At 43.2% G+C, this 13,467-nt stretch overlaps 1 protein-coding gene across 1 annotated transcript in view; it reads right to left on the bottom strand.

Moving 5' to 3' along the window:
* Window positions 1–3,924: 3,924 nt before the first annotated feature.
* Window positions 3,925–13,467, bottom strand: part of Scg3 (secretogranin III) — a 35,877-nt gene continuing 26,334 nt past the window's right edge. Inside the window, exons 11-12 of the mRNA XM_041679617.1 lie at window positions 8,304–8,384; window positions 3,925–4,495 (exon numbers count right to left, since the gene is read on the bottom strand). Of these exons, the coding sequence (XP_041535551.1) occupies window positions 4,377–4,495; window positions 8,304–8,384 (200 nt within the window). The 3' untranslated portion in view covers window positions 3,925–4,376. The remainder of the gene's footprint in view (window positions 4,496–8,303; window positions 8,385–13,467) is intronic.

The following is a 13,467-nucleotide window of genomic DNA, read 5'->3' as shown; positions in this document are numbered from 1 at the left end:
AGCCTGTTTTCTGTGGCGTAAAAGGGACTTTTGTTTCCCTGTTTTCATTGCCCCTTTCTTCTTCTCTGTTATTTTTCCCTCCCTGTTTTGTTCCTTTCCCTTTTGCTCATCAGGAGCAGGTGCCCTGGGGTATTAGTAGAACAGAGCCTGTGGTACCAGGTCATTGTTGTCGTTACTTTTCAGTGACTGTACTTAGAGGCCGTGACCAAGACAATTTCTAGAAGAAAGAGCTTTTGGGGGCTTACAGTTTGAGATGGGAAATCTATGACCGTTATGATGGGGAACATGGCAGCAACCAGGCAGGCAAGCGTGGTGCCGAGCCAGTGCTGAGAGCTTACATGTTGACCCACAAACGTGAGGCAGAGGGAACTAACTGGGAATTGCCCAGGCTTCTGGAACCTCAGAACTCCACCGTCCCCCAAGTGACACACCTCACCTCTCCACACCTTTCTAATCCTCCCCCAACATTTCCACCATCTGGTGACCACAGACTCACATATATGAGCCAATGGGGGCCATTCTTAATCAAACCACCATAATCACATCATCACCATAATCACTGGCCCTAGGGAGGGCCAGTAGGTGCCATGATGGGAAGCAGAAGCTGTTTCATATTTTTTTGCTGATTTGTTTGTTTCTCATTTAACATAATGCTTTGTGTTTTGTTCTTTGTTTCTCACAGGACCCTTGAAATAGGATGTTCTCTCTCTCTCTCTCTCTCTCTCTCTCTCTCTCTCTCTCTCTCTCTCTCTGTGCCCAGAAGCTGACATCAGGTATCTTCCTCTCTCTTTCCATTTTACTTACCAACTCAGGCTCTCTCTCTGAACCCGGAACTCCCCACTTCCATCTGAGTCTCGCTGTCCAGTTTGCCCCAGGTATTGCTGTCTCTGCATCACGATTGCTGGGATTACAGGTGGACAGCATGCCTGCTCGGCTTTCATGTGAGTTTTGGGGATCTGAACTCTTGGTCCTCATACTTGCTTGGCAAGAGAGTTATCCACTGAGCCACCCTTCTGGCCCCCATGTCCTTTACATGTGTGCAAGAGATCTGAACTCAGTTCCTCATGCTTGCACATGAGCCCATCTCCCCAGCTCAGAATTGGAAACTGGGGTATTCTCTTGATAGTACTTTTTTTTTGTTACTACTTGAGTTGTGGAGGTCTTTTTTTCTTCTCTCTCTCTCTCTCTCTCTCTCTCTCTCTCTCTCTCCCTCTCCCTCTCCTTCTCCCTCTCCCTCTCCCTCTCTCTTTGGTTTTTGGAGCCTGTTCTGGAACTAGCTCTTATAGACCAGGCTAGCTTCGAACTCACAAAGATCCTCCTGCCTAATTTTTCCGAGTGCTGGGATTAAAGGTATGCACTACCACCGCTTGACTTCTTTCTTTTTTAAAAAAACTTTATTTATACTTTATGTATATGAGTGCTCTGTATGTATACCTGCACACCAGGTTGTAAACCACCATGTGGTTGCTGGGAATTGAACTCAGGACCTCTGGAAGAGTAGCCAGTGCTCTTAACCCCTGAGCCATCTCTCCAACCCTAGTTGTGGAGGTTTAAATGGAGAAAACAAAAAAAGGAAAACAGAAGAGTTCCAAGGAAGCTACTGTGGTTATAGGAATAATAAAAAATAGGATCAGCAAAAAAGTATTTAATTTGGCAAAGACTGATGATATCACCGAGGCTCAAATTTGAAATTATGACCATAGGCTGAAATATATTTCTCAATATTTTTTTCTCAATGTTTTATGTTTTCCTGTCAGCAATTTCTTGCTAAAATATCTCCTCTAACTTTCAGTAATTTTGTAGCCGCAGTTTAACTGTACTGGACTAGAGGGATTCTTTGTTAGTTTGTTCTGACGGGATCCTGTTGTCTACCCCAGGCTGACTCACTATTAGCCCTGCCTGGCTTCAAACGCACAGCAGTCCTGCTGCTGCCTCCCGAGGTTTGCCAGGCTGCCGGAACTGGAAGCTGCTAGGTGTCCCAGGCAACCTTCAATTCCCAATCCTGCTTCACCTTCTCAGAGTAGGATTGCAGGCTTTTGTCACCCCGGTTGACCTTGGCTGTTTGTTTTTCTTCTGTGACAGGGTCTGCTGTGTTGCTCAGTTTTGCCTCAAACTTGAGTCCCTCCTGCTTCTGCCTCATGGATAGAGAACTGAAACACCTTGGCACGGAGTCACTGTAGACAGGACCCAGACTCTGGGACCTGGCTTCTGCCCCAGTGTCACCATCTGTTGACCTCATGAACTTGAGCTTATCTGGTGGCCTTGATCCCTTTGTGAGAGAGTCTTCTTGTTTATAAAAATAGGATCAAGTGCGCCCCTTCTGTCCTGGTTACCAAGGGGCACTAATGAAGACTACAATAAAATAAAGAAACAAACTTCTTGCTTAAAAAAAAAAACAAAACAAAACCAAAAACCCTGCATAGACAGGTAGGTAGAAAAGCGAGAGGATAAGATGATCCAGCCTGAGCCGGTTTCCTGTCTGAGGTAGAAGCCGATGTGCGGCACGGCTAACGCAAGAGTCAGCACAGATGATTCATGAAACAGTTTAGTCATGATGCTTTGGGAAATGCAGTTTGGGCTAAGGCAGTTCGAACTCTGTCTCCACATTCACCTGCGACTGGGTACTGGCTTCTCTAGAACATGAGGAGAGATTAGTTTGCGTTTCTGGCAGGCTTTGTGTTTTGTTTGCCTCTGTGGCTCTCCGTTAAGAACTATCTTCTATGTGTGAAAACCCACTGTCACTGTGAGTATGGACGTAGCTTCAGAACAGCAGGGTAGGCACCAGCGGGTCGTCAGAAGCAAGGACAGCTAATTCACAAAGCTTGTTATGCTTATGGTTTCAGGTAAGCATATATAACTATGTGTGCAATTATTTTACACTGAGTAACGTACTCCAATGCCACCTTTGATTTGGGAGCACTAGGGTCCAGGGAGGACCACTGGCATTCAGGGAGGACTATTGTGTTGTGTGGTTGTTTCCAGTCTCATGCTTGTGGTGGTGGCAAACAAACAAGTGACAGGAACCTAAAATTCATAACCTTTACCTCCCGGTGATTTTTACCTCTTTTTCTGCCATGCTGCCTGATCCTTTGCTCTCTGGTGGGATAACATGGCTTGCATCAAATCCAGTTTAGGTGACTGGAACAGAGCATAAATGTCAACTTTGCTTTTGAACAGTTTTTGACCTCATTGGGCTTTTTGACTATATAAATCTTTATCTCTGTTGAGTGAGCAATAAGTGTCTGAAACCTCAATAAAGTAAAAAAAAAAAAGGAAATATAAGTAGGGAGTAAATTGTTGATTAAATTCAATTTTGTGTGTGTGTGTATGTCATTTATGTGTTCATGTGTGTGATTGTGTGCATATATGTGTTCATAAAGGTGTGCATTTATGTGAGTGTGTGTGTGTGTGTGGTGCTGAAAATTAAGTCCAGGCCTTTATGCAAGCATTCTGTCACTGCTATATTCCCAGTGCTATGCTCAGTGACTTCTGTACCCATCCTCAACCTCCTTTTTGTGTCATTGGCAGCTGTTTTTGTTGTTTGTGTGTATGGGGAACACGGAAGGGGCTGGAAGGAGTAAGTAGCTGGGAGACTCTAGCAGCTGTTCTCAATCTGTGGGTCTTGACCTCTTTGGGGGGGTCAAACAACCCTTTCATAGGGCTCACCTAAGACCAGTAGGAGAACAGGTATTTACATCACGACTCACAACAGCAGTAAAACTGTAGCTATAAAGTAGTAATGAAAATAATTTTGTGGTTGGAGGTCACCACAACTTGAGTAACTGTTTAAGGGTCGTAGCATTAGGAGGACGGAGAACCACTGGGCTAGAGAGAGGAAAGGAAGGGAGGAAAAATGATATACTTCTATTTCAATTAAAACTTTTTTTTTTTTAAAGAAGCTGCTGCTTCTCAGCACATCAAGGCTATGAAGAAATTGGTTTATTCCAATGCCCAACAGAGAACCGCAAGTGGAAGCATCATGTAACAAACACCCGACACAGGGCTCAGGTGTCCAGCATGCCTAGAAACAGGACTTCTCAGGTCTTCAGGGAGCGTAAGACAGTGGGAAGAAGGTTCAGACTTAGTTCAACCCATTCGAGGCTTTTCCAGAGCAGCACATCCATCTCTGACTATAAAGTGTAAATCCAAGAGGAAATACGGACTCTATATACACAAACCTCAGCTTACGTATGCTTTACTTTTCATAAGGAATTTATGGCAAGAGATCTCTAGTTTACCCATTTCTAAGGGATTAACTACTGTAAATTCAGCACATTCTAATACTCCTGGGAGGGTAAATTCTTAACTGCCGAATTAGTTTTTAAGCTATATTGTTTTTGCTGGAACAGCTGATAGGCTCAGGTTGCCTGGCGTCTTCACAGGCTGCTGTAGATTCGCTTGATGGCATTGGCTTCTTCCTTATCGAGGATGCCTTTCTCCACGTAAGCGTCAGCTTGCTGGTTGATAAAGTCCTTCATCTTTGAAAGGTCATAATCTAGAAAATATTATTAGAGTATTGTGAGAAAAGGAAAAAAGAAAACCCATCATAGTGTTTATTGTTAAGAGACATTTTGGGTATTTAGTGAATTTCCAGCTTTCACCTTCACAGTAGAAGATATGACGTTCTGGGTTTGGACTGTACTGTGCTGTTTAAAGTGTTTTTAGGTATCATAATATCTCTCTACTACAACCCAGGGGGATATACCATCACCAACAAGGAAACAAGTTCATAGACCAGGGCTGATGTGGGATTCCCCTCTGTATGCTATGAATATTTTTATTACCATTGGTTAATAAAGAAGATGCTTTGGCCTATGGCAGGGCGGAATATAGCCAAGTGGGAAATCTGAACAGAGATATATAAAGAGAGTAGGCAGAGTCGGGGAGATGCCATGTAGCATGGGAAACTTACCGGTAAATCACAACCATGTGGCAATACACAGATTAATAGAAATGGGTTAATTTAAGATGTAAGAGTTAATAAGAAGCCTGAGCTCATAGGCCAAACAGTGTTGTAATAAATACAGTTTCTGTGTGATTATTCGGGTCTGGGTGGCCGGGAAACCAGCGTGCAGTGCAGTCTCCATTTACACAGGGCTTAGCAAAGTTCAAAGTGTATGTGGCGTCTGGGGCTCTTGGAGATTGCAGATTTATACTCAGGTCTGGGGTGAGGACCCAGTCTTTGTATTTTAAATAAACTCCCAGAAGGTGCTGTTGCTGAATCAGGAATGGTCCCAAACCTCCTGCTTTCACAAGTATAGCAAAATTATGGTTAAAGGCAACCTCCAGAGCCTATGATTTCAGCTTAAGTAATTTTTTCTGTTGTTTGTTTATTTTGGATTGTTATGCCAAGTTAAGAATGTCTGTGATTTATTTCATGGCTGTTTGAATTGTGTACATGGAGCAAAAAGTCAAACCTTTCCTGTTTCCTATGTCTATCCTTAAAAATCCAGGCAAACCATCAAATCATGCACCCGAAATAAAGAGGTCCCCAAGGAAGACTGTGACATCTTTCTAAAGACCCCCACACCCTTCCCCATCTCCTTTGTTTTTCAAGTATTAATTTTTTTCTTTGTTTGAAACGGGGTTTTACTCTGTAGTTCAGACTGGTTTAGAACTCGCTATGAAGACCAGAGATTTGAACTTGAGGCAATTCTCCTGACTCAGCCTTAGAATTACACAGAGGTGACACCATGCCCAGTTTGCAATTTACATTTTGAAAAGCACAACTCCCCCCCCCCTTAGGGCTTTATATATCCCTGTACCTGGAAGGTGGAGGCAGGAGGATCAGAAGTTCAAGACCACTGTCTACTATCTAGCAAGTTCAAGGCCAGCCTTGGCTACTTGAGACCCTGTTTTGAAAACAAAACCCAAGAGGCTTGTAGTTGCTGTTGTTTGTTTTGAGACGGGGTCACACAGGACTGGTAGCCAGCATTGGTCTTAAACTCACTCTGTAGCCTAATCTGGCCTCGGACCCTCAAGTGCTGGGATGACTGACAGGTTGTGAGCTCTCGTGCTGGACACAGTGCATCACATGACTGCGTCAAGAGGTCATATGGAGCGACTGATCTCCACTAGGTTTGTGTTGGTTTCATCTATGATGTTGTACAATGGCAAAGTCCCCCAATAGTACATTTCCATACTCAGAGTGGCACATGAATTCTTGGAGGAATTCCTGTGATCTAAATGATTCCAAAGCCCGAGAGGCATCGCCCTGCAGCTGCCCTGGCTGAGCCCCTGGACTCACTCTGGACCTCTCACTCTCCTCACAGCCCATGAGCTTCTCTTCTCCCTTCATTTCCTCGGCTTGCTTCTGCTGCATCTTTTCTTGCCTCGTATTTATGCTCCAGTTCTTGGCCTTGTCTTGCTCTCCAGGGCCTCATTTTCAATCTTTAACCACACGGCTGATGGATGCTTTTCTTTTAAAACCACATTAGCTTCTAATTTAGGTTCCTGTGGCTAAAACTATCCCCCTCTGTGGAGAGTTCAAAGCCCCTTTCTGGCCTGGCTGCCATCACTTCCTACACCTGACTGCTGCTCCTCCCCACAGACACGCAGGTTCCTGAGGAAATACAGCTCGTTTCGGGAACACTATAGTCTCCTTTCCCACCTATTAACTGTACCTATCGTTTCTTCCTCCTCAGAAGATTCCTCCTCCCTGCAGCTCATTCCCCAACTGTTGTGTTGCCAAGATGACCTGAACTATCCTCTCAGCTCCTCAGTGTTCCTGTGCCTAAGGAGAACAATACTGAGGAGGTCCAACCAGGGCCCCATATATGGTAAACTACGTGTGTGTGTGTGTGTGTGTGGGGGGGGTGTGTGTGTGGTTGCTGCATCTTCTCGTCCTTTGTATCTCTGGAATATTGAACAGGGTTTGGTTCCTAAATTTGTTTTATGTGAGTGAGTGAGGGACTGCCTTTGTGACCATAGAATATTCTCACTATGTGCTCAGAAAATACCCATTTAAAATACTCTATGAGCCAGGTGAGGTGTATCACATCTGTCATTCCAGCACCGAGGAGCTAAGGCAGGAGGTTTGCTGTGATTCTGACCACAGCCTGGTATGTAAAGTGAGACCCTGTCTCAGAGCAAATGGAAACAAATAATGATAATAATAAACCCTGAAGAGATCTGGGGTAAGATGGAATTGGCAGAATGTCAAAATCTGATCCCTATTCAAGATGGGTGCTGGAGACATAGATATATTATATTGTTCACTTTTTCTTTACTTGACATTTTTAATAATAAAATAACAAGAAAATGCTTTGAAAAACTGATTTGAAAAAGAAAGAAATGAGGTTTTGTATTTCAACAGACTAAAAGCATACATACAAAACCTATAGCCAACCTTATACTAAATGGGGAAAATCTGAAAACATTTCTTCTACCACCTATAATGAGATAGGGTGACCAGTCTACCCACTTTTAGCCAATATAGTCTTTAAAGTCATAGTCAAAGCAATAAATCAGGATAAAGAAAGAAAAGCAACAAATACAAAAGATGGAAGTGAAATTATCTCTTTTTCAGAAGATATGATCCTACATCGAAAAGACCTTAAAGACTTTGCCGTCACTCTCGGATCTGATAAACACTTCAAAAAGCAGCAGGATACAAAATCAACATGTGGAACACAGTAGAATTTCTATAAACTAATAACAAACTTATTGAGAAGAAAAGTAGACAAGGATCCCATTCATAATAGCTTCAAAAGACCATTGAGACAAAAAAGCCACCAAGTGAGACATGGTGACACACACCTTTAATTTCAGCACTGTGGAGGCAGAACAAACAGATCTCTGTAAATTCAAGGGCAGCCTGGTCTATATGAGTTTCAGGCCTGCCATAGATACCTAACCAAGGAGGTGAAAGAAATTAGAAGATGGGAAGATGTCCTATGCTCATGGCCGAGAAGAATTAATATCGTGAAAATGACTATGTTACCACAAATGGTATACAGATTCAATATAATCCCCATTAGATTCCAAAGACATGCTTCACAGAACTAGAGAAAGATCTTAAACCTCACATGGAAACTCAAAAGACCCTGAATAACAAGCAGAAAGACCGGTGCTAGAAGTGTAACACCTGACCTCAACCAAACAAACAAGCAAACAAAACTATTCTTCTCTATGATAACTTAAAAACCAAAAGAGAAGTGGTGGGCATATCCCTTGTGAAATCTGAGAGTCTGAGTTTGAGAGGAGACTTTAACTCAGTCAATTTGACTTCAAGGATTGTAGTGTAAAAGGAACCCTGGGGAAATGGGCAAAGTTTGTGATGTACAACCACAGCAAGCCCTTACCTTCTTTGTTGCCTTTTTTGTTGTGTTTCTTCAACCATTCGATGTTTTTTCTAATGGCTTCCAAATAGGCTTCTGTTTTCCCTGGAAAAGACAGGAGAGTCAGATTAAATATAAAACTTCACTGTGCCTCTTCTTCAAGGCCACAACCATGTTCAAAACCATAGATACTGAACTTGTAGAACAATAAATCTCTATTCAAGTGTGCACACATTTGCTCATGCATAGGGAGTTTTCAAAGACAACATTGGGAATAAGATTCCAGACACAGACCATGCTGGGAAGTATCAAGAATGGCTAGTTATGCTGCACACAAATTTAGTTTGATGTCTGTGTAGGCTTTTTTTTAAAAGATTTATTTAATTTTTAATTGTGTGCATTTGTGTGTGTCTGAGGGTGGGTATGTGCATGTTTGAATTCAGTTGTCCATGGAGACCAGAAGAAAGCATAAGATTCCCCGAGGCTGAATTAAAGGCACTGCTGAACCATCTGACACGGGCGCTGGAAACTGAACTCAGGTTTTCTGCAATCACACTATATGCACTTAGCTGCTGGGCCATCTCTCCAGCTTCTGCTTAGACATTTTGATTCTATTTCCCAGATTGATGTGTCCCCGTGATTCTTAGATTGGGCGATTTCAGGTTAGGGATGGTTCTCGTGAGGAGCAGTCTTAAGTCAAAGCACGAGTTGGAATGGCAGGTGTTTGCCACCTCCATCGGTTGAAGATTCATAATCTCTGGCTGTAGTCTCTCTTGCAACTCTAAGCCCAGTTTTGAGAGGGTCTAAGTCAACATGCAGATGAGAAGGTTGGACCAGGCCTTTGGGTCTGTCAAGATGATGAACTTCTGAACCAAACTCTAATAAAACTCCTTTAGATATACTGATATACTGAATATAAAACTATATAGACAACTCTTGGCAGAGTTTCCCAGGATAACTGAACACTGGCTCTGGGATACTGTTGGCACTTGTGTCTGGAAGGAGGTATTATTACCTTAAGAATGGGGACTCTGAAGTTTGACTAATGCCACGAAACAAGAGCATTGGAATTTGGACTGTGTTGCTTGGATTCTCATATGTGCAGCATCTGAAAACCAGATCCCACGGTCATACGCGGACAGTGAGATAGCTCGGCCGACACTGAAGCTATCTATCATCTCTATTGATATGAACTCTCCATGTTCAAAGTGTAGCAAGACACCAGGTAGCTTCCCCCTCTCTCTTTCATCTAACAGCGCAGTCCTTGAGAGTCCAGAACCTCTGTAGAGCTGGTTGTCCAGCTGCTGTGTGGCAATGCCATCAATCTGCGGCCACCTTGAGCCCTGATGCCACTAGTGACTGCAGAGCTCTGTCTGCTCTAGCCGGGCCATGTGCTTACCATGTGCCACAGGTTGTTCTTTCTGCTCCAAAATGCATTCCCATCCACCCTTTCCTCTCAACAACTTTTTGAGGCAGCCCTAACATCATTGCTTAGTTCACAGATGAAGATGCTGGGGCACAGAGAGAGTAAAGCAATATCACATATATACATATGTTGGTTGTAGAGCCGGGACTGTGCTTCGGGATTCTGATGACAGTCCATGTGTAGTGTATCACTGCCTTAAGACCTGCCAGGGTTATATTTCCACAGTTGCATTTAAGAGGACTCTCTGGACAGCTTTCTCCCTGGCCCGAAGCCCACGCAGACTTCATGATTATGACTTCATGCTATCAAGTTCCCAATGAAGTGCCAAGAAACTTCTATGGGAAAGGGATAAACGGACAATAAAAGAGACTTGCCACAATTTTTGGCCCCTATTCGCTGTCTTCACCTATGCAAGAGCGGCTTTGGTTTCAATGGTTTGTTTCTATGAATGTGAGGCTTGTTTGCACGAATGTCAGGTGAAGGGGCTGGCAAGATGGCTCAGTGGGTTATAAGCACTTGTTTCAAAAATCTGATGGCCTGGGTTCGATTCCGAGAACCAATGTGAAGTGGGAAGGAGAGGACTGGTAATTGAAACCTGTCCTCTGATCTCCACACACCCTGCCTCATAAACAATAACACATGTAAAGCAATATGAGTCAGAACACATACAAAAGAATGTCCCAGGTTAGTGTTAACAATTCAGTACATGGGTGTTGGCGCTGTTCGTTACTTGTTATAGAGTTGACCAGCAGGATTTGGTAAGTTTGCTTATTGATTTATTTGAGACAAGGTTTCTCCATGATTCCTGATTGGTCTGGAACTTCCTACATAGACCAGGTTGGTCTCCAACTGGTGGCTATCCTCCTGCCTCTGCCTTCTGTGTATTGGGATTATGGTGTGAGCCTCCATCTGGATTTAGTAATATAGTGATTTCTATTTCAAAATAATTTAGTTAGATGAGGCATTTTGAACAAGGAAAGAAATCTTAGTGCAGTGTAGTCTACTTCAAACTTAATTCTTCTTATAAAGAGTTTAAATCAAGTTAGTGATCTTCATATGATGTATTTTAATAAATAGATAACAATTTATCGTTAGAATATTAGATAATTATGGATTCTGAAACTTTTGAGTATATCTTAATTATATATTCTGCTTTAAATAATTAGAAATAATTCAAAGCATTCTTTTGAAAATCTAATCTTTGATATTGTATTATAATGTGGAAATCTTATGTGAGAAAAAGAAAATCAATGCTTATTCACTATTTAAATACTACATTAAAAATGCTGAATTATGAAGACTAAAATATTTTGAGGGCCTGAGAATGGCATGTAGTTCAGTTGAGAGGTTTTGCCTAGAATGTACAAAGCCCCAGGTTCTATCCCCAGCACCACACAATATTTGGTAATTCTTGCTTGTAATCTAAGCACTTGGGAGGTGGAGGCAGGAGGATCTGGAGTTCAAGGTCATCCTCAGTTACCTAGTGAGTTCAAAACCAGCCTGGAATATATAAGACCTGGTGGGAGCATGCGGGTTCACAATTTTATCCCAGCACTTGGGGCAGAGAGTTAGAGTGGCAGAGGGTCTCCCTGAATTTGAGGTCAGACTGGTCTACACATTGAGTTCCAGGACTGCCAGAGCTTCATAGTGAGACCCTGTTTAAAAACAAACAAACAAACAACAACAACAACCCAGTACGCGTTCTCCACCTTTGAGTTCTCCCCATTTAAAGATTTATTATTATTCTCTCTCTCTCTCTCTCTCTCTCTCTCTCTCTCTCTCTCTCTCTCTCTGTACAGGGTTTCTCTGTAGCTTTGGAGCCTGTCCTGGAACTAGCTCTTGTAAGACCAGGCTGGCCTTGAACTCACAGAAATCCACCTGCCTCTGCTTCCTGAATGCTGGGACTAAAGGCCTGTGCCATCACCACCCGGCTTTAATTTTTATCTTATGTGTATGAGAGTATTTCTGCATGTATGTAAATGCACTGTGGGCCTGGTGCCCCTGGAGGCCAGAAGAGGGCATGGGATTCATTGGAGCTGGAGTTACGTGATGGCTATGAACATTCCAGGTGCTGGAAATGGAACCTGGGTATTTGGGAAGAGCAGCTACTGCTCTTAACCGCTGAGCCCCTGGGCCTCCTTTTATTCACCTATAGATAACAGGACAGCTCTCAACTGATAGACAATAAAATGACAGATCAGTACTTCAGCCTTATGTTCCTCGGTCATGTCCACACAGCCTCCTCAGTGCTTCTAAGTCTTTGTTGCCCACTGACGAACCCTGAAAATTAACACATATCTAGAGGTAAGAAATCAAGTATCAGCCTCTTAATACATAACCCTGAGGTTATTCGAATGTGTGGCAAAGTCTGGCAGCCAATGTCACCAGATCTGAGTCCTCCACACATTTCCTGGGACACGGGTGAAAGTGGGGATGAAGTCAGATGTTCTCTGCTCCTGGAGAGGAGCAGCTGGCTTTTATTTACATTTTCTCTTCCCTGAGCTGCAAAGTAAACCTTTTATTTATACAGTGTGCGCTGAAAGCCCATGAGAGTCCACTTTGGAACACTGAGCTGTGTGTTTTTTTTTTTCCAATTTATTTCAGCAGTCCTTGGAAAAAAATAGCTCGTGGCTGAGGTAATATGGCATGAGTCTTAAAACACATGCTGAAGTAGATGGGAGAGAGCCAGAGTCAAGACGTAGGCCTGCTTCTCTGGCTGTTCTGGTCCTCAGTGTCATAAGAGAAATATCCCTTCATACACATGGCCTTGTTGGCCCTGATGTACTATCCTGACCTCTTCCTGCCCTGAATAAAAGCATAGAAATCCATATGGTTGATCTACTGAGTACTGCAGACATTAGAACTTTAAGAACATTTACAACACAAATAACAACAAAAGACCCCCCTCTCCTGCCCCCCTCCCCAAATGGGCCAGCAGATAAGTGCACTGGCTGCCGAGTCTGATGACCTGAGTTCAATCCCCCGGATCCACGTGGTGGAGGGAAAGAACTGACTCCCGAAAACTGTGCTTTGACCCCTGTGTGCCTGCTATGGTGTGTGCGCTCCATAAAGAAATTAATGACAATAACACAAGTATTTGTAAAGACTTGTTTTTTGTAATGCTCAAAACGGTGTCACTATTACATGTTTACAGTTTTGAACTGCACATCTCAAAGCAACTGGCACAAACACCAGCAAGGATCAAAAAGCCACTGACTGAGAATGTAACTCATTTGGCTGAGTTCATGCCTAGGATGCACGAAGCCCAGGTTTAATTCCTAGCACCACGTACGTTGAAATGGTGATGCATTTCTGTAATCCCAGCACTCAGGAGGTCACGGTCACTCTCAGTTACACAGGGAGTCTGAGGCCAGCTCGGGTATGCGAGAGGTTATCTTGAGAAAAGAAGGAGGAGGAATAAAGACAGAAGAAGAAAACAGAAAGGAGGGAAGAAGGAGGAGAAATATAATTTCTCCACAGGGATAGTATTTTAAATGGCCACAGGATGCCGTTATAAACACCGGAAGGCCCTGGATTAAGAGTCGGGGTCATGGGTTCAAGGCCCAGTTTTACTCCTCTTTGGGCATGAGCTCTTACGTTAGTCAGTTCATTTCTTGTGTGTTGCTTTACTGGTTTGTTAATTAGGGGGTGGATTCTGGAGAGGCAATTTATGGTTTTACATAGGAGGAGACACTTCCTTTGATGTCCTTCAGAAACGTAGGTTGAAGCAAGTCTCCTGGGTTTGCCTGAGCTCCCATCTCG

This window comes from Microtus oregoni, unplaced genomic scaffold, assembly GCF_018167655.1.
Source record: "Microtus oregoni isolate MIOR12 unplaced genomic scaffold, Mior012 000032F_ref0000030, whole genome shotgun sequence".
Taxonomy (NCBI): domain Eukaryota; kingdom Metazoa; phylum Chordata; class Mammalia; order Rodentia; family Cricetidae; genus Microtus; species Microtus oregoni.
This window is presented reverse-complemented; position numbering and strand designations above follow the sequence as displayed.